The 21,048-nt window shown below is 44.8% G+C and overlaps 2 protein-coding genes across 6 annotated transcripts in view; one reads left to right on the forward strand and one right to left on the reverse strand.

Annotated features, from left to right (window-relative positions):
* The window catches only part of LOC121709992, a 10,520-nt gene extending 1,577 nt beyond the window's left edge, over window positions 1-8,943 (forward strand). The window contains exons 2-8 of one of the 2 annotated variants that reach the window (XM_042093769.1): window positions 3,097-3,288; window positions 3,402-5,454; window positions 5,832-6,226; window positions 6,257-6,696; window positions 6,944-7,059; window positions 7,233-7,319; window positions 7,412-8,943. In XM_042093769.1, the coding sequence (XP_041949703.1) occupies window positions 3,097-3,288; window positions 3,402-5,454; window positions 5,832-6,226; window positions 6,257-6,696; window positions 6,944-7,059; window positions 7,233-7,319; window positions 7,412-8,715 (4,587 nt within the window). In that variant the 3' untranslated portion in view covers window positions 8,716-8,943. Of the gene's footprint in view, window positions 1-3,096; window positions 3,289-3,401; window positions 5,455-5,831; window positions 6,697-6,943; window positions 7,060-7,232; window positions 7,320-7,411 lie in introns of both variants that reach the window. The other variant, XM_042093768.1, reaches the window with a different exon arrangement.
* The window catches only part of itpkca (inositol-trisphosphate 3-kinase Ca), a 28,478-nt gene continuing 9,851 nt past the window's right edge, over window positions 2,422-21,048 (reverse strand). For 2 of the 4 annotated variants that reach the window (XM_042093787.1, XM_042093790.1), the window contains exons 4-7: window positions 20,711-20,915; window positions 19,786-19,887; window positions 18,727-18,798; window positions 8,947-9,974 (exon numbers count right to left, since the gene is read on the reverse strand). In XM_042093787.1, coding sequence (XP_041949721.1) covers window positions 9,762-9,974; window positions 18,727-18,798; window positions 19,786-19,887; window positions 20,711-20,915 — 592 coding nt within the window. In that variant the 3' untranslated portion in view covers window positions 8,947-9,761. Of the gene's footprint in view, window positions 2,482-6,906; window positions 7,033-8,946; window positions 9,975-18,726; window positions 18,799-19,785; window positions 19,888-20,710; window positions 20,916-21,048 lie in introns of those variants that run through there. The other 2 variants (XM_042093789.1, XM_042093788.1) reach the window with 2 other exon arrangements.

Consider the following 21,048-nt stretch of genomic DNA (forward strand, 5'->3'; position numbering starts at 1 on the left):
TTAACACTTTACGCTAGACTATCATTAGGCTAAACGAAGACACAACAGTGAGTATGCCTAATTTATCAGTTTATCCATTTATTCATTTCAACAGCAAATAGCCTACATTGCTATAGGCTACGGCCAGGGGCGGACTGGGACCAAAAATCGGCCCTGGCATATTTGTCAAATCGGTCAGGCACACCTAATTTATACAAAATCTTTGCATTACCCTTAAATATGCATACATTTTCAACGGTCATGGAGCACTGAAAGTGATGTAGGCCTCATTGGTTATCTCTCTGACTGATCACAGGTAGGCATGGAGCATATGATCTCCATATTCAAGTAGGCTAACAAGCAATTATTAAAGAAGAGTTTCTGCTTGAATTCAAGGTATCCTTTCAAAATGCAATAGGCTACAATTGACAGCAGCACCAAAAATTACTGAAGCCTATGTGTAAAGAGTTAAATTACCCAGACTGTCTTAAGACATTAATGTAACTTATACCCGTTATCACTGTAGGACAACTGAAACACAAACAGGGCTGTTGCTGGAAATATTTTATTCCTGTAGGCTATACTACCTACCTACATTGCTGGTACATTTTGGAACAGTACAGCTACATGAGCTAATGATCTTTAGTGTCTTCCAGTAGCCTATCGTATAGGTTATATATACTGTATAGCTTAGTTGGCTTGTGCATGACGTGACATTTTGCAACCTACATTTCCGTCAGTCTATTTTAGCCCTTCTTTACCATGATAACCCTTCCAAGATAGAACCCTTCTCTACTTTGAGAGACCAACCACCACTCATGCCATCGATGTTGAATTTTGGGCGTCTGACGGAAACTGATCAATCTGACCAACAATTAACGTCGATTTGACACTATTTTGCTGTCCGGGTTTGCAAATCATTCATTTAGAAAAAATAAGTTGCGCTATTTGTTATTATAATCACAGCACGGCCTTACTATGTTATCATTATAGTCAGCATGGCATGCATGTCACAGCCTACCTGTTCCACCACTGAATTCTTATCATCTATAGCCTCAACTAGGCTCGCACTCCACCTGCTCACTGTCCCTTGCTCTGTATGCTTGCTACATCCTCGTTCAAACTCAACGAACTTCAACATGTTGCTGACATATGCTAGCTTACTTGCAATATTGTATTTTCGAAGCTTCTACATTGGTGTTCATTTTGCACAATTGTCACAACCGGCACCCGCCGCAATTTCGTGTAGGCAACTTCGATTAACTTTTGATGCGCTTTAATCCTGGCTCTGAGCCAAAATGGGAGGGGTGGGGCCTGACGTGAGCTGTTATTGGATCAGTCCAGTGTCAATATTGAAATGTAACCAATGGGCCGCTGATTATCCTTCCTTTGGGCCGATCTTTGGCCAAAATAATTAAATTATATCCAATTTTGTCGGCCCAAAAGGTGCGTCGGCCCACCGGGAAAATGCCCGGTATGCCAGATGGCCAGTCCGCCCATGGCTACGGCTCAAGTCCATGGTAATGCTCATGTAGGTCTCCAAAGCCTCCCAGAACATGAACATTCTACACACGTAGGGCCTCCTCATAAGTGTCAGGATGCAGCAATGTCTCCCTCTGCATCTTAAGTTCTGATTTCGAGCTGACATTATCAATCGCTTGGCACCTTGATGCAAGCTGGACTGTGTTTGATAGCCCTCCATCTCTACATCCGCTGATAAAATGTAATCACCAACACCGCGCGCCAATATGTATCAGGTCACCCCCCTACGCTTGTGGTTCACCCCAACAAAAACGGTAAAAAAGGCAAAAAGCCAATATTAACTGAATTTTACTTTTGTTTCCAATCCAGTCTCTGTTTTCTTTATCTTGCGTGACTAATGACACATTTAGAAAATAGCAGCAATTATCTATTTGCTGACCAGTTAAAAAAAATAGAAAATTGGATTATTGAACACATTTTTTATTTGGATCAGATGGATGGAGCAAATAGAACAAAGCACTGCAAAGCGTTACACGGACCCTCATAGCCTACTGTATATCTGTCATAACAGATAGGCTACAGTAATTTAGTTACCTTGATTTACACATGTCTATAAAATATGTTGCCTATAACTAAAATATTTATTTTTTTATATAACTAAATATGTCTTGAATTTCCCCTGGGGATCAATAAAGTATCTATCTATCTATCTATCTATCTATCTAACTAAAATCAATTTGGGGTAAAATGTTCCATGTAATAGCTAAAGGAATGTAGGGCCTGCTGAGAGTGTGCATATGTGGCCCAACTTAGATGTGGGTATTTCTTTGCAGGATAAACTGCAAGCTAATGTTTTACTCTAACTCTATATATACTCTTAACACAAAGTAGAGTAGCAAAGGCATACACAATGTGTGTGTGTGTGTGTGTGTGTGTGTGTGAGTATGTTTACATCCTCACCTGTATAAGCTTCAGCTCTTGATTATCCCAGTTTCATTCCACCTGGCTGAAATGTTGGTGCTACATTTACAAGTACAATTACCCATTCAGTTGACCTTTACCATGTACAAGTTAAAACTAATACAACAAATGTTGACAGTCTATAGATATTGCTCAATAAAACCACACAATAGACGACCACCAACATCTTTACAAGCACAATTTCGTTGCTTCATCTCTGGCATGGAAAAGTATAGTTTGTCTTTCAAGTAATACAGAATATGGCCTAAATTATTCATGTATGGGTGGCTAAAGGAAACTACTGTGAGCTTCACAAATGCTCTGGAAAATGTAGCTTCTGTAAAAGTTACTGCACTACATGGTCAAATAAACAGCTACGCTACTGAAAAGCTATCTGCTTCAGAAAATAGCTACGCTACCACCAAGCGACTGAGAAATGTAGCAAAGCTACTGCTGCCCATTACTGATTCCATCATGTAAATCTTGAAGATGAAGAGGAACTGGCTCAGTGTGTTAATATTAAGAGGAACTGGCTCAGTGTGTTAAGATGAAGAGGAACTAGCTCAGTGTGTTAAGATGAAGAGTTAGCTCAGTGTGTTAAGATGAAGAGGAACTGGCTCAGTGTGTTAAGATGAAGAGGAACTGGCTCAATGTGTTTTGATATTCCACCATTAGGAGAAGGAGCAGCAGAGCCATGACAGCCAGGGTGATAAAGAGAGCACCATATACCTAGACATCCACCCCAGCGTCCAGTTTCACTGCCCCTGTGCACCAGGTGACCATCTCCAGTGCATCACGGCATACACTGGTCACCATGGCAACGTGGTGCTGGGGTTCCAATGGGGTCAGACTGTGTTCAAACATCAGGTGAGAAATAACTCAGATTCAGTCTTTTTTTGTGCCGTTACACTAACACTAGCATGGCAAATGACTAATACTTTTCTCACGTCTATGTTTGTCTGCAACATTTCTCCTGACAGATACACATGTGGCTAGACGACGGGGAAGGCAACCTTCGCCACCACTCTACCACCCCCATGTACGGCAGATATAAGATGGAGCGCATGCTGTTTGTGCCCAGTCAACACGTCCTGGTGGGGTACTGTAACGACCTGTGCCTGCGTGTCCTCACGGACAACACTCAGGAGATGGTTGTGCTGTACCACACCCAGTGCCCGGCCTCCGTGCTCTGCATGCACTACTGTCTGGAGACCAACGAGCTGTTGACCGGCAGCATGGGCCTCATTGCATTCTGGGGTTTCTGGACGTCTGCTCAGACGCCGCTGAGCCTGCTGCGGATTCTGGACTGGACGCGGTGTTCCATTGAGCGGGAGACCGTGGTCTCGGCCTTCGTGTCCCAGCGACAGACCAACTCCATTTACGTCCTGTGCGACCGGAACATAAAGAACTTTGAGCACACTGGTCAAAACGAGAATTTTGAGTTCCGGGGTCAGAGCTACGCCACGCTCCGCTGTGTGGTCCCAGAGTGGCGGCAGAGGTATCTGTACACAGGTGACGCTGATGGCTATGTGCAGGTGTGGAGCTGTGATATACGCCGTTTGTTCCTTCAGTTCCGCGCTCACGCCACTGCCGTCACTTCCGTGGTGCTGCTCGCCGAGTCTGGCAGCATCCTAACCGCCTCGACAGGATGTTGGATCAAACAGTGGACGCGCAGTGGGGACCTCCTGCTCAAGCTGCACATCAACATGCCAGGAGGGGTGCGGAGCATGTGGCCTCTCAGCAAAAACATCGTCATGTGCCAGTCGGCCACCATCTTGGATGTGTGGCGTCTGAACAGCATCTACAGGTCTTTCAACGACACAGCCTGCACTGTGCGTGTGCTCAGACGGGTGGAGTGTTGCCGTGGGAGATGTCGGATTCTTGCGGTGACGCTGGACGGCATCATTCGATTCCTCTCCCCAGTTACTGGAGAACTGCTGTTTCTCTCGTGGCCCTTCCTGCACATCGACAAAGCCCTCGGCTTCGCCTACGCCCCCAGCCAGGAGGAGCTGTACTTGTGTGACGGAAGTGTGGAGGTCCTCGTGCTGAACACCACCCTCAGCCCCTGTCCGGTGACACGCGTCATAAACACGGTGAGAGACGGCAATGACGGCGTGTTGTGTTTGGAGACCGTAATGGTCTGGAGCTCACAGGATGGAGCTGGCGACGAGAGCCCAAACTGCCTGGTGTTTAGTGGACATCGCAATGGGAAGCTGGAGCTTCTCTCACCTCTCGGTGTGTTCTGCGAACCCCAGAAAGCGCACAACGGAGCGATCAGTCAGATAAGTAGCCTCCCTGGACAAAGGCCCTCGATCTGTTGCTATGGTACCGACTGCCTGTTTACCATCTGGTCTGTCAGATTGGAACAGTGCGAAGTGGTTCTGACTTTAGAGGGTCAGATAATCTGCGATTTCACCCCAGTCCACTACACACTGATGGACGGGTTAGTTTGTGCCGTGTCACCACAGCAACACTTGATCTTTTATTCTGTTCACGGGGTCAGAGTCGCAGAGAGGGAGAGGAAAAGGTCAGAGAGGATATCATGCCTTGACTACTGCCCCCAGCTGGCTATTCTCGCCCTGACGGGCAGCAGCGGTAAGATTGAGATCTGGAGTCATGAAGGGGACTTGGTGGCCGAGATCCAGCTCGGAGTGCCTGTGACACAACTGTGCTTTGGAAACGCGCGCGGTGACATCCTTGCTTCCTTCGCAGACAGTATCAGCATCATTTCAGCCACACATGTTCTGCCAGCAAGCTATTTGAGGACCGTGTTGGGGCAGGCTCCCCTGGACGACATAGTTGAGCTACCCATTCCCTTCCTTCCAAAATCACCCTTGCATTATGACATTGGCTTAGTGCCAAAGGTTTATCTGAAGTATCTCAATCGGACCAAGGAGAAGGTCATGATTGAACCAACCCCTGATCAGACCACAACCGAGGGCATATTGGAGGGAATTCCTCCCGAGGAACAGAAAGAACAAACTAGCAAGTTCGTCATCATGCCCTACTGCTCAGCCGCATGGAGGGCACCAGGTGAGACCCCCAAGCAGAACAGAGAACAGAACAGAGAACACAACATTTTCTGTGTCGTCTCCATCGCCTGTCTCTTATAACGTGTCCACTCTGTTCTAACGTGTTCTCCACTCTGTTCTAACGTGTCCTCTCCGTCTCCACTCTGTTCTAACGTGTTCTCCACTCTGTTCTAACGTGTTCTCCACTCTGTTCTAACGTGTTCTCCACTCTGTTCTAACGTGTCTTCTCCGTCTCCACTCTGTTCTAGATATGACACTTTGCACTTCAAATAACTAGCGAATTACATAATTATTATGACAAATGCCAAAATGCTACATTCTTAACTGTCTTAAATCTTAGCACCTCTTTTTCTCTCTGTCCCTTGTTAATTTGTGAAGTGGCCAGGACAGCGAAGAACACTCAGCCAACGCCCCCAGAGGTGGAGCCCGATGAGACACCTGATGCTCCCAATGAAGCACTGATCCAGACAGAGAGATGCGAGCAGGACTTCCTCTCCCTCTTCAGACACATCGCCCTAGATGGTTATATTCCCAATTCAGTGATCCGAGCCATCCATTTACAGGAGGAGGAAGAGGAGGAGGAGGCAGAGGAGGAAGAGTCTCTTGAGAGCTTCCTACCCACATGCCTCCTGAGAGACTTTGAAGAAAAAGAGGATGCCTCTGAACACACACAAGCCATACAGGAGATTTTAACACGTGCGAAGGTTACAAGAAGGGTTAATGCACAGCTAACGATATTTAACCCTGAGGCCACTGGTCAAGAGGAGAGACAGGTGCCGGAGAGACAGGTGCCAGAGAAAAAGGTGCCAGAGAAAAAGATGCCAGAGAAAAAGATGCCAGAGAAAAAGAGTCAAGAAACAGAGGAAGAGGTAGATCATGTCAAGCAGAGGGTCGATGTACTGCTGGAACATTTAAACGTAACGTGCCAGTTTTCTTACACGGAATACTCTAACAAGCTGCTGGAGGTCCTTAGGAAGCAGCACCTGAAGCAGAGCCTTCTGGACCAAGTGAGAGGGAAGCTCCTCTCTCACATCAGGGACGCGTCTCTTGTGTGGCGCCAGCACGAGGGCCTGAAGTACCTGCACCTGATGCAGCTCCTGCTCAGCGACGACATCGCTCTGATTGGCACGTTCTTGGCCAGCTCGAACCAAGAGCTGCGTGACTTAACCCGTTACATTCTGCGGGACGTGTTCCAAATTTGTGAGAAGCAGGCACTAAAGGAGGAACTGCAGAAAACAATGAGGTATGTAAGCTTAATGTGTAGGCCCTTAGGCCAGAAAACAATGAGGTATGTCATGAGGTATGTAATGAGGTGTCATGTAGGCCCTTAGGGTTGTGTGTCTGATCTACAATGATTCCCATTACTTGTTTAAAGATCCATTACAATTCATACACAACCTTATGCCAACATCAAGAACTGTGCCTTTAAAGTGAATCGGTATGCAATTCATCATTTAAGAATTTCACCTTTAATAAATGAATCATTTAAGCATGACCACATTGGAGCCCTTTCTTGATCATCTCTCTGACGACTTGGTGCTGAAGGAGAATGTTGATCATGATGAAACTTCACACAAAGCTACAAAACAGCGGAGAAAAAGCCAAGGTCAGTTCTAATATACAGCACAGTGTGTTTTCACTTTTTAAAGATGATCTGAAGGATGAATATGCAGAAGATTCTGCCAATGGCGCAGTTGTCCATTAATAGGGTAAACTAAGGTAATCCTCACTGTAATTTTTGATAATTATGTTTTGTTTATGAAATGTTATTGTTCTTAGACATGACGGGCAAAACCCATTGTTCCTCCTCCATTAAGTCTGAATTCCAGCAACACGACGTTCAGCGGAGGTCATTAGACTACAACGGTAAGTTTCTTTTTATTGCTTTTATTTTCTTTGTATTTTCTGTTTTATGCTGAATTTTACATGAATAAATATGCTTACTTGTTTTTGCCTAGACTCACAAAAGGTCCGCCGATCCTCCAAAATGACCGATGGAACTACTAAAGTCTCTAAAGAACAAGAGAACCTCAGTGACAATGAAGCGAAACAGACTCAAATACAGACTGGCATGTTCGACAGGACGACGTTCCATCACACTCCTGAGCCTGCACGCCAGAAAAAACGTGCCGTCAAACCCCGATCTAAAAAGAAGAATCTCACTGATCTGGAGCAAGCAGGCCCATCACCTAATGACCCATTACTGTATGCGTTTAGAAAATCTCGCAAACACAACGTAGCTACATATCCGACAGTGGAAAAATACGAGTCACACCTTCTGCCCAGTGACTCTGGCCTGGGCTCCCTGGTCAGCCAAGAGATGTCCTCAGAGAAGGTGCCCTTTGGAGGTGAAGATGGTGGCTCCCTGTCAATCACCAAGCCCCACAAGCTCATCTCTAAACCCCAGCCAATCACCAAGCCCCACAAGCTCATCTCTAAACCCCAGGACCTAATTTCCCAGCATCCTCAGCATGTTTCCCAGTACTTCCGCTACATCTCCCAGGATCCTGAGCACATCTCACAACATCCTCACTACGTCTCTGAGCATCATGACTACATTTCCCAGCATCCTCATTACAGTTCCCAGCATCCTCAGCGCATGCACAAGCATCCTCGGCACATGACCCAGCATCCTCTGCAATTTTCCCAGCATATCTCCCAGCATGCTCAGCGTATCTCCCAGCATGGTCGGCGTATCTCCCAGCGTCCTCGGCACATGACCCAGCATCCTCAGCAGATCTCCCAGCAGCCCGGTCATCTCTCGCGGCGTGCTGCCCTCGCGGCTGAGGAGCCCGGTGACCACGCCACGGTCCCCGGGGACACTGACCCCCACTGGAGGGAGAGCCTGCACAAGCTCATCTCGCTGCACGGCTTCCGCTCCCAGAAGGCGGCGCGGGCGGCGGCCTCGTTGTGTGCATGGCCGCTCGCGCTGCAGGCCCGTGACACGAGCCGGACGCTCCCACGGCCAGCGTGCAAGGGGGCACTGGGCGAGAGGGTGGCGCAGAGCACAGAGATGACGGACGCCTGCCGGGGCCCCGTGACGACGTTTCAACACCAACTTCCTCTGCCCTGGCGCCTCGGCCACTTCCCCCTGCAGCCTCGCGGGCAGCTGAAGTACGGCAGACTCGAGATGGACTGGGTCAGAGCGGACGATGCCCAGCTCAGCCAGACGGGCAGGATCACGCTGCCCAAAATCAACCCCAAAGGCTCCATGTTCAGGCTTAGGAAAGGAAAACAATCCTTCAAATGTTTTGTATTTTGATTTGTAGTTTTTTTCCTCCTACTTTTAAATATATTCAATTTCATTCTTCATAATGCTTCAGTTGATAAAAGGAAAGAAAGCATGCAAATATAACAAGTTTCTCTCTTTGGCAATAAGACATACTGAAATTCTTAATCTTAATTGGTAAACTATTTTAAACAGCTGTGTTCACAAGACAATGACAACAGATAAGATAAGAGCCTAATGCAGTAATCCCCAAACACAGGGTCCTTCAAATCTTAGTGGATATTTATTGAGTTGATACAGTAGTGAACACCACTTCAAATCCACTGTGTGAAACTCTTTTGTGCTTCTTATCTGCTCATAGCATCTCTTACTGGTTGACCAAAGGGCCAGGTGGCACAGGTCAAGCAGGAGTAGTAAGAGCAGTATTATGGATGAAGCCAAACGTCCAGCTCACATGTACACATCAGCACGTCCAAATGTGAAAAACCAATCAAGCTGGAATGTTGACAGGCAAAGTCTCTCTACCCACTAAAGAGCACATATAACACTAGGCTCATGTAAAAGGATATACAAAGAGCACATATTACACTAGGCTCATGTAAAAGGATATACAAAGACATGATATTTGTGCATTATCATTTTGCATAAATGGTCACAGTTTTTGGTTGCATGTCATGAAAAAAAAAAGTTTGTCATGAAAAAAAAAATATATGTTTATCACACAGCCCTTTTCTTTGTCAAATTCATTATTTGCATATCAACAGAGTACAAATTCAGAGATAAAATGGACTAAAAGAGTCAGCTGGACTAAGATAATAAGCCACTAAAAGTAGTCTAGACTTTGCCTTTGCATTCGCTGCACACACAGATCTGATGTCATTGGGTGTCCACTTTGTCACAATGCAATGCAATGAGTATTTGAAAACACTGCACTCATTTGGCCAATAAAGAGGGAAAACACACAATCCACACACTCACGTTATGAGCTGCACCATATTTAACAGTCTGTGTTCTAAAAAAGGCTTCATGGTCCCAAACCTCTCCCCCCCCCCCATCCTGTGACCGCACCTGGGTCCTGTTCACTCTGCGCGGGCCGACAGCATGGTGGTCAGCATGTCTATGAAGTTGTCCAGGCCCCAGAGGTAGCCGTCCTCGCGGTTCCCCTCCCGCCACGGCGTCCGGTGGTCCAGCGTAAGGGGAGGGGGCACGGGCAGCGTCTTGCCGAAGTCGATCATCCACACGCCGGCCTTGCCCGTCCGGTCGTGTACGAACAGCAGGGAGCTGCCCACCACCTGCGGGGCGAGGGAAGAGCACGCTACAAAATGCCCACAAACAAACAAACAAACACACGCATGACATATATAGGGCTTATTCGCAAACACCGCCGCGGCCATATTGTTGATATGACATTCCAGTTATATGGACCCTTTCAACAATAAAAACAATGCTTGAATGTTCTATTTGGGCCCCAATCTACTTCCTCTGCATTAAGATAACATATGGAATGTTAAAAAGGAAGTCTTGTGGGGCCAACTATGATGCTGATAATGGAACTCTCTTGAAAGGGTCCATAGGCTAGTAGTTTATGTGACAATCGCCTGCAGCGCGTAGATTTGATCTGAGCACAGCACAGTAACCTAACGGCTTCATCTTGTCAATATCAAGAGTAGATAAACTTAATCGTTGTGGACCCATATCTAATAGACTCAATATAGCATTAAGTAAAGATCCGTCATTATTGTCAGCTGTAACTTACCCCGATATTCATAGCCTAACTGTCTGTTCATACATCGGCACACGCAGCTGAAGGCGTTGAAGTCGCTTGAGTCAAGGTCGGCTAACTTATATTTGTTCCACCAACGACATCGTCTAACATTGCCATGATCACAGAGAATAAAGCTGCATCTCATTGGACTGCAATTGTATCTTGCGTTTGCCTGTTGCTCACAACCTGCACCCAAGGACTTTGCTAAAGTAGTTTAAAGTGGGTTAGCCAGTGATCGTTCTTGTCTGATAACTTCTAGGCTACAGGAGGATCTATGATGCAATGTTCTGGAGGCGGAAAAGGCTAACATATTTCTCTACATTTCCAAAATCCAAGTGAACAAAACACAATACATATCAGAATTATCTACTGATATCTTTCTCCGCTGAGTTTGTTCCTATTATTTGCCACTTGCAGTGGTGGAATGTAACGAAGTACAAATACTTCGTTACTGTAACTGTACTTAAGTAAATATTCCACGTATTTGTACTTTACTTAAGTAGAATTTATAGTGCATACTTTTGACTTTTACTTCGTTACATTTTACAGCAATTATCTGTACTTTTACTCCGCTACATTTTTACAACACCATCGTTCCTTTTTACGATACATTTTATGATCAGATTTTTTTTCTCTCTGACAAACACGTTTGTTTTACCAGGGGGCGGGGTTGCTACCACAGATTCTGGAGCGCTACGTGCCCAGCTTCTAAATCTTTGAAACATAAGCTTCTAGTCTAGACCAGGCAAAGCGTGAGCTTGTAGCCATCTGCATTCGGTAGGCTATATTCACCAGACCCATGGCTACACTGGACATGCAACTGTGTTCTGTGCCTGTTATCTGCAGCGTTAGGGCCTCCTCTCCGATGAGATTGCTCTCCGCGTATCACCGAAGTTACAGGCTATGCCCATGCTTCTGTCACACGTCTGATCATTTGCGGCACAAATGAATGGTGGACTATTATAGAACCGCTGGCCGGAAAAAACGTAGCATTTTCCAGATTAGAAAATATTTCTTAATTGTGTGTGATCAAATAAAGATGCATAGCCTACAATTGGGGGGGGGGGGGGGGGGGGGCGGTAGAAATGTGAGCGCTCATTCAATGTCTATGTGCGTCTGCGCAAGTGAAACTGAACCTAATCATAAAGACACCTTTCTCAGCAACTTTTCTGTTCAATCAGCAGAATTGGCATTACGATCCATCAGACGTTTCCCTGGTCTACCCCGTTAAACTTCAGGCTCTCGTGTTTTGCTGAATGATATACTCAGCAGATCACCCTAGTAGATAACCAGAATTACAGTCTCTAGAATTGTAGGTCGGAATGTAAACTGGGCCACAGATGGTAAGCACAATTGTATTAGCTTAAAACTATCTAGTCGAATATAGCCTAACCTAAAACTAGCTTAATTAAAATGCCACAGCCCATACTATTTTTTTTTTAGAATATAGATATTAAGAGAATAAATCATTATGCAAATACTTTTACTTTTAATACTTAAAGTACATTTAAAAGCAGGTACTTTTTACTTTTACTTAAGTAGGGTTGTCATTGTGGTACTTTTACCACAATGTTTACTTTTTTCAAAGTAAATATTTCTCTGTGTATTTGTACTTTTACTTAAGTACTGAGATTCAGTACTTCCTCCACCACTGGCCACTTGCCGTGCATAGCCGACGAGCTGACAAGGGCGCACCATCAATAAAAATATTAGCCTTGGCTACTGTAAAACGTTGGCTAACATTGCCTACCTAGCAATGCTATATGCAAATGCAATACGTCCAAAGGTAATCTACGGTAGGCGACTACATCAGGCTACTGCTGATGTCTCCGCATATTGCATAGGGGCAGCTGTCTGCTGTCTGTACTGTCTAAAACGTATTTAACTTAATATAGTATTAATAGCCTAATACAAATATAATAATGGCGATGGATGTGAGGAGTTGGCTGTAAGGTTAGCCTGTTTATCCATCTAGCCACAAGTCTCTCCTGCGCTGACTCAACTCCTCAGTCATTTTCTTCTCGTTTTCTGACCATACTGTAGCGGTCAACATTGAGCATTGAAAATAAGGGAGATTTTCAAAAAATAAGGGATTTTCCAGTTTACTCACCCAAAATACAGGGACATTTCAACATTCGTCTTTCTGTTGCTATCCCTCTGGTGAGAGCAAGAATTCGTACAAAACTGCTGCACTAACTGAAGCTAGGTCTAATGAGACTTTGCTTAAAGTTTGGCGTCAAATGCTCTCTCCCACACTGTTCTGGGGCCGGTTTCCCGATAACGCTCACTCAGCGCGCTAAGAAGACTCAAAAGATCTTACCAAAGTTGTTTATGTTCCTAAGTGTGTTCCCCGAAGTGTCCCTTAGGAAGCTTCTTAAAGGCACACTATGCAGGTTTTTTTAGCTTAATATGGACGTTTTTGTATCTTAATTTACCTTAATTTAACTGCTTCAGAGTCACTGGAATGGTTATATGACTTTTTTCGGGTTGAATGGTGGCCGTCTCGCTTTCCCCTAGCGCCTGTGAGCGGAAAAACCTTGCAACTGTGGGCCGACGGCCTCATTGTCAGGAAGTAGGCTATAGCGAGTGTAACGAATTGCTTTACTGCATTCAAATACACATAGACGCCAGGCACCGGCTAGAAAAAAGGTAGCGATGGAGTTTCTCAGACATTCGTCATGACAGAGCCAGCGAAAAAGAAGCAAAAACCGAGAAAACAGTAAGGACATGGCCAATACTGCATAGTTTACCTTTAACACGCTGCCTCTTACGTTCGACGTTACAAAGGTGCTGTCTCAAGTGAAGGTGCTGAATTAGTTGGCAACACGTTCTATGCAAATGAAACATTCCTCAAATTATTCTAGTAACATTTATTTTCACATAATTTAAGTTATCAGTAAAATATAAACTATTAACTAAATTATCAAATTGTCAGTAATATGTTCACACGATATGTTGTGACGGGTAGACTAACCGGGTAGGCCTATCCCTCGCTAATCATCCACCCTCCTTATCCCGTTATGCCACTTGTGCCGCTTCTTGACATGGATTTAACAACTTCTTAAAATGATGTAATACACTTTTATATTAATGGTAAGGTACCTTACAGTTATAATTGATTGGCAAGCAGCTGCAGTTACTTCTGTTTAATGCGGTATTGATAGATAGATAGATAGATAGATAGATAGTTAGATAGATAGAAACTTTATTGATCCCCAGGGGAAATTCAAGGTTCAAATGAAAAAACATATTGCCATTGGTTAATGTTTTCAATAAAAAGCAACCTATCTACAATGAACAGAGAGACATTTAGATACAGTATGGTGGGGAAGTAACGTAAAAAAGGGCACCAAGCTTCTCGTCTGAGGAAATTAAAGTTTTGCTGGACGAGGTGAGCTTGCACAAGGTGACACCGTCCAGCTTTCGGAATAACTTGTGCAACAGCAACAAAAAAGAGCTATGGAGCGACATCGACTACACGGCGTTTTTGATTCAATACAAGGACACGTTGGATCGCTGCCATAGGCCCAGTTGGTCGCTTACTGGACACCACCATGCTTACCCATTTATAGATATTTTAGAGGCAAATTCTTTGCCAGCTTTTAATTATCAAAAGTGATTGCCAATTTGAAAGCTTTAATGACATTACTAAATAGTCTAGGCTAATTACCACCATATAGTTCTGATACCAAATGTAAACTTCATAAATAGACCTGCATCCATTGCGAACATATTTTATTATTAGTCTTAAAATGTCCATAACATAAAATCATCGTTGAGCCACAACATTGTCAACATATACTGTCGGCCTACCATAGTTTGACTTGTACTGCGCTGCGCTGATTTCTAAAGACTGCTGCACAGTGGCGGCGACTAGCGTCTTGAGAGCTCAAACAACGCTAAAAGAGAGCTTAATTACGAATGGTGCAGGGGCCGGTTTCCCAAAACGTTCTTATCGGTAAGTAGTTCTTAACCTATTCCTTAACCTCTCTCTTAACGTTATGACACGATTCCCGACACGTTCGTACGCTAAGTATATCTTCTGTAAGTCACACTTTCGTAAGGTTGGTCTGGACCATTCGTAAGCTAAGCTCTCTCTTAGCGTTGTTTGAGCTCTCAAGGCGCTAGTCGCCGCCACTGTGCAGCAGTCTTTAGAAATCAGCGCAGCGCAGTAGCCTACAAGTCACTATGGTACAGTATGTTGATGATGTTGCTCAACGATGATTTTATGTTATGGACATTTTAAGACTAATAATAAAATATGTTCGCAATGGTTGCAGGCCTATTTATGAAGTTTACTTTATTTGGTATCAGAACTAATATGGTGGTAAGCCTAGGCTATTTCGTAATGTCATAAAGCGTTCAAATTGGCAATCACTTTTGATAATTAAAAGCTGGCAAAGAATTTGCCTCTAAATGGCTAAGATCTATTAATAGGTAAGCATGGTGGTGTCCAGTAAGCGACCAACTAGGCCTATGGCAGCGATCCAACGTGTCCTTGTATTGAATCAAAAACGGCGCCGGCCGCGGAGCCGTGTAGTCCATGTCGCTCCATACAGTAGCTCTTTTTTTTGTTGCTGTTGCACAAGTTACAGTGTTGTGCCAGTTCACAGCTTTTCTGAACTAGTTCAAGTTCAGTTCATACATGCTCAAAGTGAACAGTTCACGTTCAAAGTTCACAATTTTAATTCTGAACTAGTTCAAAGTTCAGTTCATTTTACCTTTTTCGTGAGATATTCAAATAAATACTTTTTTCACACTACGAGCTAGAAATCACTATACGTTCTTTGAAGCTGCTCATTGTAGACATTTGCTCATGACACTGCAATTGTGGGTTTCTTACCAGGTGATGAAACTTGCAGCAGTACAGACAAGGTAGACCAGTCTCCCTGCCATCACTTCCACTAGCCATTTTTTTTTTTAATTGCAGCGCTTTCTCTCACTCTCGTCACTGGTCTGTCTCTCTCTCTCTATCTCTCTCTCTCTCTCTCTCTCTCTCTCTCGCTCGCTCCTCCAGCCCTCCGCGCTCTCGTCGTTGCCTGCTACGCGGCGTTGCTATGCCCACCCCGCTCTGCTGCAATTCATCACGGGTAACGTTGTGCAGAAGCCAGTATGCTATTCAACTATTCTCAGCCGGACACTACGTTGCCCGCAATGCATTGCGCACACAATGACAAAACCATTTCTGTCTGGTGATACATGATTTAAGCGGCACCAGCGAGAATACAGGAGGGAGGAACTTTCTCTCGTTGCGTTTCAAAAGAGAAAACAGATGTCACTCAGTTTTCAATGGAAAACAAATTCCAACGTTCATTTACAGTGATGTCTGCCGTTCATGACACATAATGTGAACTAATTCACGTTCAAGTTCTTTATTAAAAAATGTGTTGCGTTCAGTTCAACGTTCACGAAAAAATGAGCGTGTTCAATGAACGCGTTTTTTTAACTCGTTCACGCACAACACTGACAAGTTAGCCTACTCCGAAAGCTGGAAAACAGTGTCACCTTGTGCAAGCTCACCTCGTCCAGCAAAATTTCAAGTTCCTCTGACGAGAAGCTTGGTGCCCTTTTTTTACGTTGCTTCCCCACCATACTGTAGGCTATCTAACTCTCTCTGTTCATATTAGATAGTTGCTTTTTATTGACAACATTAACCAATGTGTCATGAGCTCTCTCTCTGCCTGGTAACACGTGCTGATTGAAGTCTGATGACCTCCACCTGTTCCTGCTCTGCTCTGCCTCACCCTCGTTAACCTACCAGCTGCACTGCATTCACCACTCATCATGTCCTGTATATAAAGCCTTGCTTTTCAGTCCACACTTGTCAGATCGTCTGCAACCAGCACCAGTTACCTGCCTGTTTTGGAAAACGCCTCTGACTCTTTGCCTGTGATCCCAGACCCGCTCGACTACTTCTGTGTTCTCCAGCCCCGGTAATCTTGACCTGCCTTCCGTCCCTCTTCTACGAATACCGCCTAGTCCTTGACTGTACTGCTGCTTCGTTTCAATTGCTGTTGTCTGTGTGCTTCCCCCAGGACTTCCCGGATCATCCAGCTCCTGCCATCGCTGTTCGGCTACTGGGGGAACACACACACGCAAACTCTTGGAACTCCTGTACCCCCCCCGGAACCCCCTTAACCCCCTTAACCCCCAACCCTTAAATAAACTTTTGAACGTGACGCTTTTGTGGTCCTCGTCCTGTTTGGTGTCTGACACAATGGCAATCAATACCGCATTAAACAGAAGTAACTGCAGCTGCTTGCCAATCAATTCTAATTGTAAGGTAGGCTACCTTACCATTAATATAAGTTTATTAGGCCTACATAATTTTTAGAAGTCGTTAAACCCATCAAGAAGCGGCACAAGTGGCACAACGGGATAAGGAGGGTGGATGATTAGCGAGGGATACCCGTCACAACATATCGTGTGAACATATTACTGACAATTTGATAATTTAGTTAATAGTTTATATTTTACTGATAACTTAAACTATGTTAAAATAAATGTCACTGGAATAATTTGAGGAATGTTATTTGCCAACTAATTCAGCACCTTCACTTGGGACAGCACCTTTGTAACGTCGAACGTAAGAGGCAGCGTGTTAAGAAGCTTCCTAAGGGACACTTCGGGGAACACACTTAGGAACATAAATAACTTTGGAAAGATATATATCTTTTGAGTCTTCTTAGCGCGCTAAGAGTGAGCGTTATCGGGGAACCGGCCCCAGACCAACCTTACGAACGTGTGACTTACAGAAGATACTTAGCGTACGAACATGTCGGGAATCGTGCCATAACGTTAAGAGAGAGGTAAAGGAATAGGTTAAGAACTACTTAGTGATAAGAACGTTTTGGGGAACCGGCCCCTGATCCTTTAAGGTCGCCTTCAGTTCAGGCAAGCAAAACGATGCTTTAAAAACATCTTTTCGCTGGAAGGGCAGGGGGTAGCAAAAGGACAACAGTACATAGACGGACAAGTCCGATGGGGCTAATGTAATGAGAGTAATAAAATATGGGATATTTTACGGAAAATATTAAAACAGGAAGACAGCTGGAAAAAAGTTGACAGGTATGTTTCTGACAGTGGGTGACTCTAGGGCTCTTTGCTGTTGTTAGAACGGCCTGTATTGCTGTTGTTAGAACGGCCTGTATTGCTGTTGTTAGAGCGGCCTGTATTGCTGTTGTTAGAACGGCCTGTAGCCTATTGCACAACATAGGCCTACCATCACGTTACATTTTATACAAATAAATAAATAGCCTACAGCGATAATACCGGCGCTTTCGCACTTGTCAATTGACAGCTGCATTAAATAGACCTACCTATGCATTTTCTATATCAACAAAATGGCCGCTGCGAACGTTATTACCTGATTATTACGTAGATCGAATATGCGTAATACCAGAGAGGGTTAAAGCGGAGCGAGAGGCGCAAACGTTCGACAATTTCCGCGTTCGATTATTGCAAGGGGGGGGGGGGGGGGGAATCCCCCTTTATGCAGACCAGAGTAAGCCCTTGCTGCACTAATGTCAATGGAGACTTGTGGAATTTTACCAATAAATTGGTCATTTTGTCTTTCTGGATTTGTTGAGGGTTTTTTGGAAAATTGTGTCATAATCTGTAAGTGTTTGGGATCATTTCAAGCCTAATAGTGTAATTTTTTAGTGTTCGGATTTGTAATAAAATAACTTAATATTAGACCATGCTGCTGCCAGTTACTGTCCGGTTGTTATCATGCTAGCTAGCCTCTTAGCTAAGGTAACATTTTAAACGGAGAAGTGTAATTTCTTTGAAATGACAACTAGCTGAATAACACTACTGACATTAGTTAAAGTGGATAGTTTATACTCAAGCGAATTTGCAACAGTATATTAAGTTTAAGCGAAGTCCTTCAACTACTAGTCACTTGTTAGCGCATAGCTGTATTGCCATAGCTACTACCATCCACTTGTATAGCATTTTAAGCTAGCGTTAGCTAGCTAGCTAGCTCGGTTCACATGACTAATTAAATTATTCATATCATGTCCTTAAGAATGATTCATTGGTATCATACATGATTATGGACAATAATACTGTGAACACAATTATGTTTATCTGTTGTTATTGCTTATTAAGAGAGAAAGTTTATTTAGTGACGTAGGGTGACACTCCCACTTATGCAGACCGGAACTGTCCCGTTTTGCTCCCATAGTAACGAATTACGTTGCTCTATCTTGCTAGTAATCAAGGATCTTTGGTAATACAGACAGACTAGAAAAAAAACACTCGGATCAAAACCTCACCTCGTGTGACCGGAAGAAGGCAGAGTTTTCAAGCACCTGCCGCAAGTCTTCCAGACGCTTCAGGTAACTCCTCTGGAGAGAGGGAGGGAGAGAGAGAGAGGAAGAGAGGGAGAAGGAGAGAGAGGAAGAGAGGAAGAGGGAGATGGGGAAAGAGAGAGGAAGAGGGAGAAGGGGAGAGAGAGAGAGGAAAAGAAAGAGAGAAGAAGGGAGGGAGAAGGGGAGAGAGAGAGAGAGGGAGAAAGAGAGAGGGAGAAGGGGAGAGAGAGGAAGAGAAAGAGAGAGGGAGAAGGGGAGAGAGAGAGAGATGGAGAAGGGGAGAGAAAGAGAGAGGGAGAAGGGGAGAGAGAGGAAGAGAAAGAGAGAGGGAGAAGGGAAGAGAGAGAGAGGGAGACTGTTAGGATTCTCCTGGTGGAGCCAGTGCATGAGACAGTAGGAGAAATAAAGTGTTTTCTTATGATACAGGAAGAGAGCGCAGCCCCTTTGCCTGGGGAAAACTGGGGTGATATGTCCACCCAGTCTGACCACAGACCCAAGGCACCACACACTCTTAATTGTGGTGATCTCATAATCACACACACACTGCTATAGCGCCCTAGCATCTACACATGCTAAATACTTCACATGCTAAATACTTCACAATCACACACACTGCTATAAGGCCAGCATCTATCTATCTATCTATCTATCTATCTATCTATCTATCTATCTATCTATCATACTTCACATCCACATATTCTATAGAGCCCCAACATTTATTCTACGCACATGTAAAAAAACGCTGTTTTCATTGCATTGTACTCTATTATACATCACATCTATTATATAACTCTCTCATATGCATTGCACTCTATTTGAATTCATTTGGAAATCTAATGCATATTAGAATCTAACAGGTTACACTGAAGGGGATTGGAGGTAGCTCTGGTAGTGGGAACTGGTCTTGTGAAACTCAAGCATTAAGCTTTGTCTTTTAGCTCTCTCTACAACATCACAAAGAAATCCTCCTCCTCCCCCCCCCCCCCCCCCCCCCCCCTCCTCCTCCACCTCCTCCTCACGCACCAGAATGGGGATACTCTTGTCCACAAAATCCTCCAGGGCCTGGATCACTTGTTCCTTGCATTTCGTTTTCTTGAAGTTTGTGTTACACGTACCATTTGCCTTCTGGGAACACACCACACACACACACACACACACACACACAAACACACAAACACACAAACACACAACAAAAAACACATGACTGAGGGCATCCCAAGGTGGGGAAATCAGGCCACAATAGACAGCCTAGACAGCATCTGTCCGTTTCATGCAGGGATTTGTTTTTAGCTTTCACTGTTGTGTCCTGCCGTAGTGTTTACATTCGACACATTCCTAAGCAACTCGCTCTGATCAGATTAAGAATGTAGCCACTGCACACACACAGGCCATCAGAGCCACCTGGTCAGGTTTCTTTCTGCCCCAAGAGTGGACTACTCTGTTCATCAAGTGACTGCTCCTCAGATTACTCAAAGGCCAAAAAATAAATTAAACTGGGCAAAGACAAAGCTTCCTGTCCACACATTCCTGAACAACTCAAGCATTCAAGCAGATTAAGAGTATTGGCTTTCTGTTGTACACACATAAAAGACCGCCAACAGGTTACCCTACCAAGCAATGCCATGCAAACGCCAACAGGTTACCCTACCAAGCAATGCCATGCCAACGGAAACACAGAAAGAGCCTGAGAACTGTTCAAATTTGCAAACATTGGCGAACGTTCACAAACGTTTGCAATCCGTTTTCTGTTTCCCTTGAGTTGTTTGCAAACAGTTGAGGAAGTAGTTCTCCACAAACATGTTGGGAGTTGGACAGAAAGTTACCGTTGAGATAGAATGTTTACACCAAATCGTACAAATGTATCTGTTCAGACAAACATGTTCGCCATGAGCGGTCACCTCTGTTGAAGGAATGTGACCGCTCCCCAGACGCCCCCTGGCTGACCCACCTGGATGCCCTCGATGCGGAAGCCAAGGGTGTTGGTGGAGCTGAGGCTCTCTCTCCACTGCATGTAGCGGGTCTTGAGCACGGCCTGCTGCACGCGCTCCTCAGGGGTCGGCGCCGCGGGGTCCACCACCACCATCTTCTCGTACATGTCCTTACGGGGCTGGGGGCTCTCTCTGGCCCTACGCAAGTCCTCCTCCAGGTATGTCCTGAGCAAGTGTGTGTGTGTGTGTGTGTGTGGGGGGGGGGGGGGTCAAAGACTCTTCCTCCACTGTGCCATGTGAGAGCACCAGGCTTGTTGCACTGGAGCACTAATACATTGCAAACTAAATCAGAGGTAGA

This window comes from Alosa sapidissima, chromosome 5 (genome assembly GCF_018492685.1).
Source record: "Alosa sapidissima isolate fAloSap1 chromosome 5, fAloSap1.pri, whole genome shotgun sequence".
Lineage (NCBI taxonomy): Eukaryota > Metazoa > Chordata > Actinopteri > Clupeiformes > Clupeidae > Alosa > Alosa sapidissima.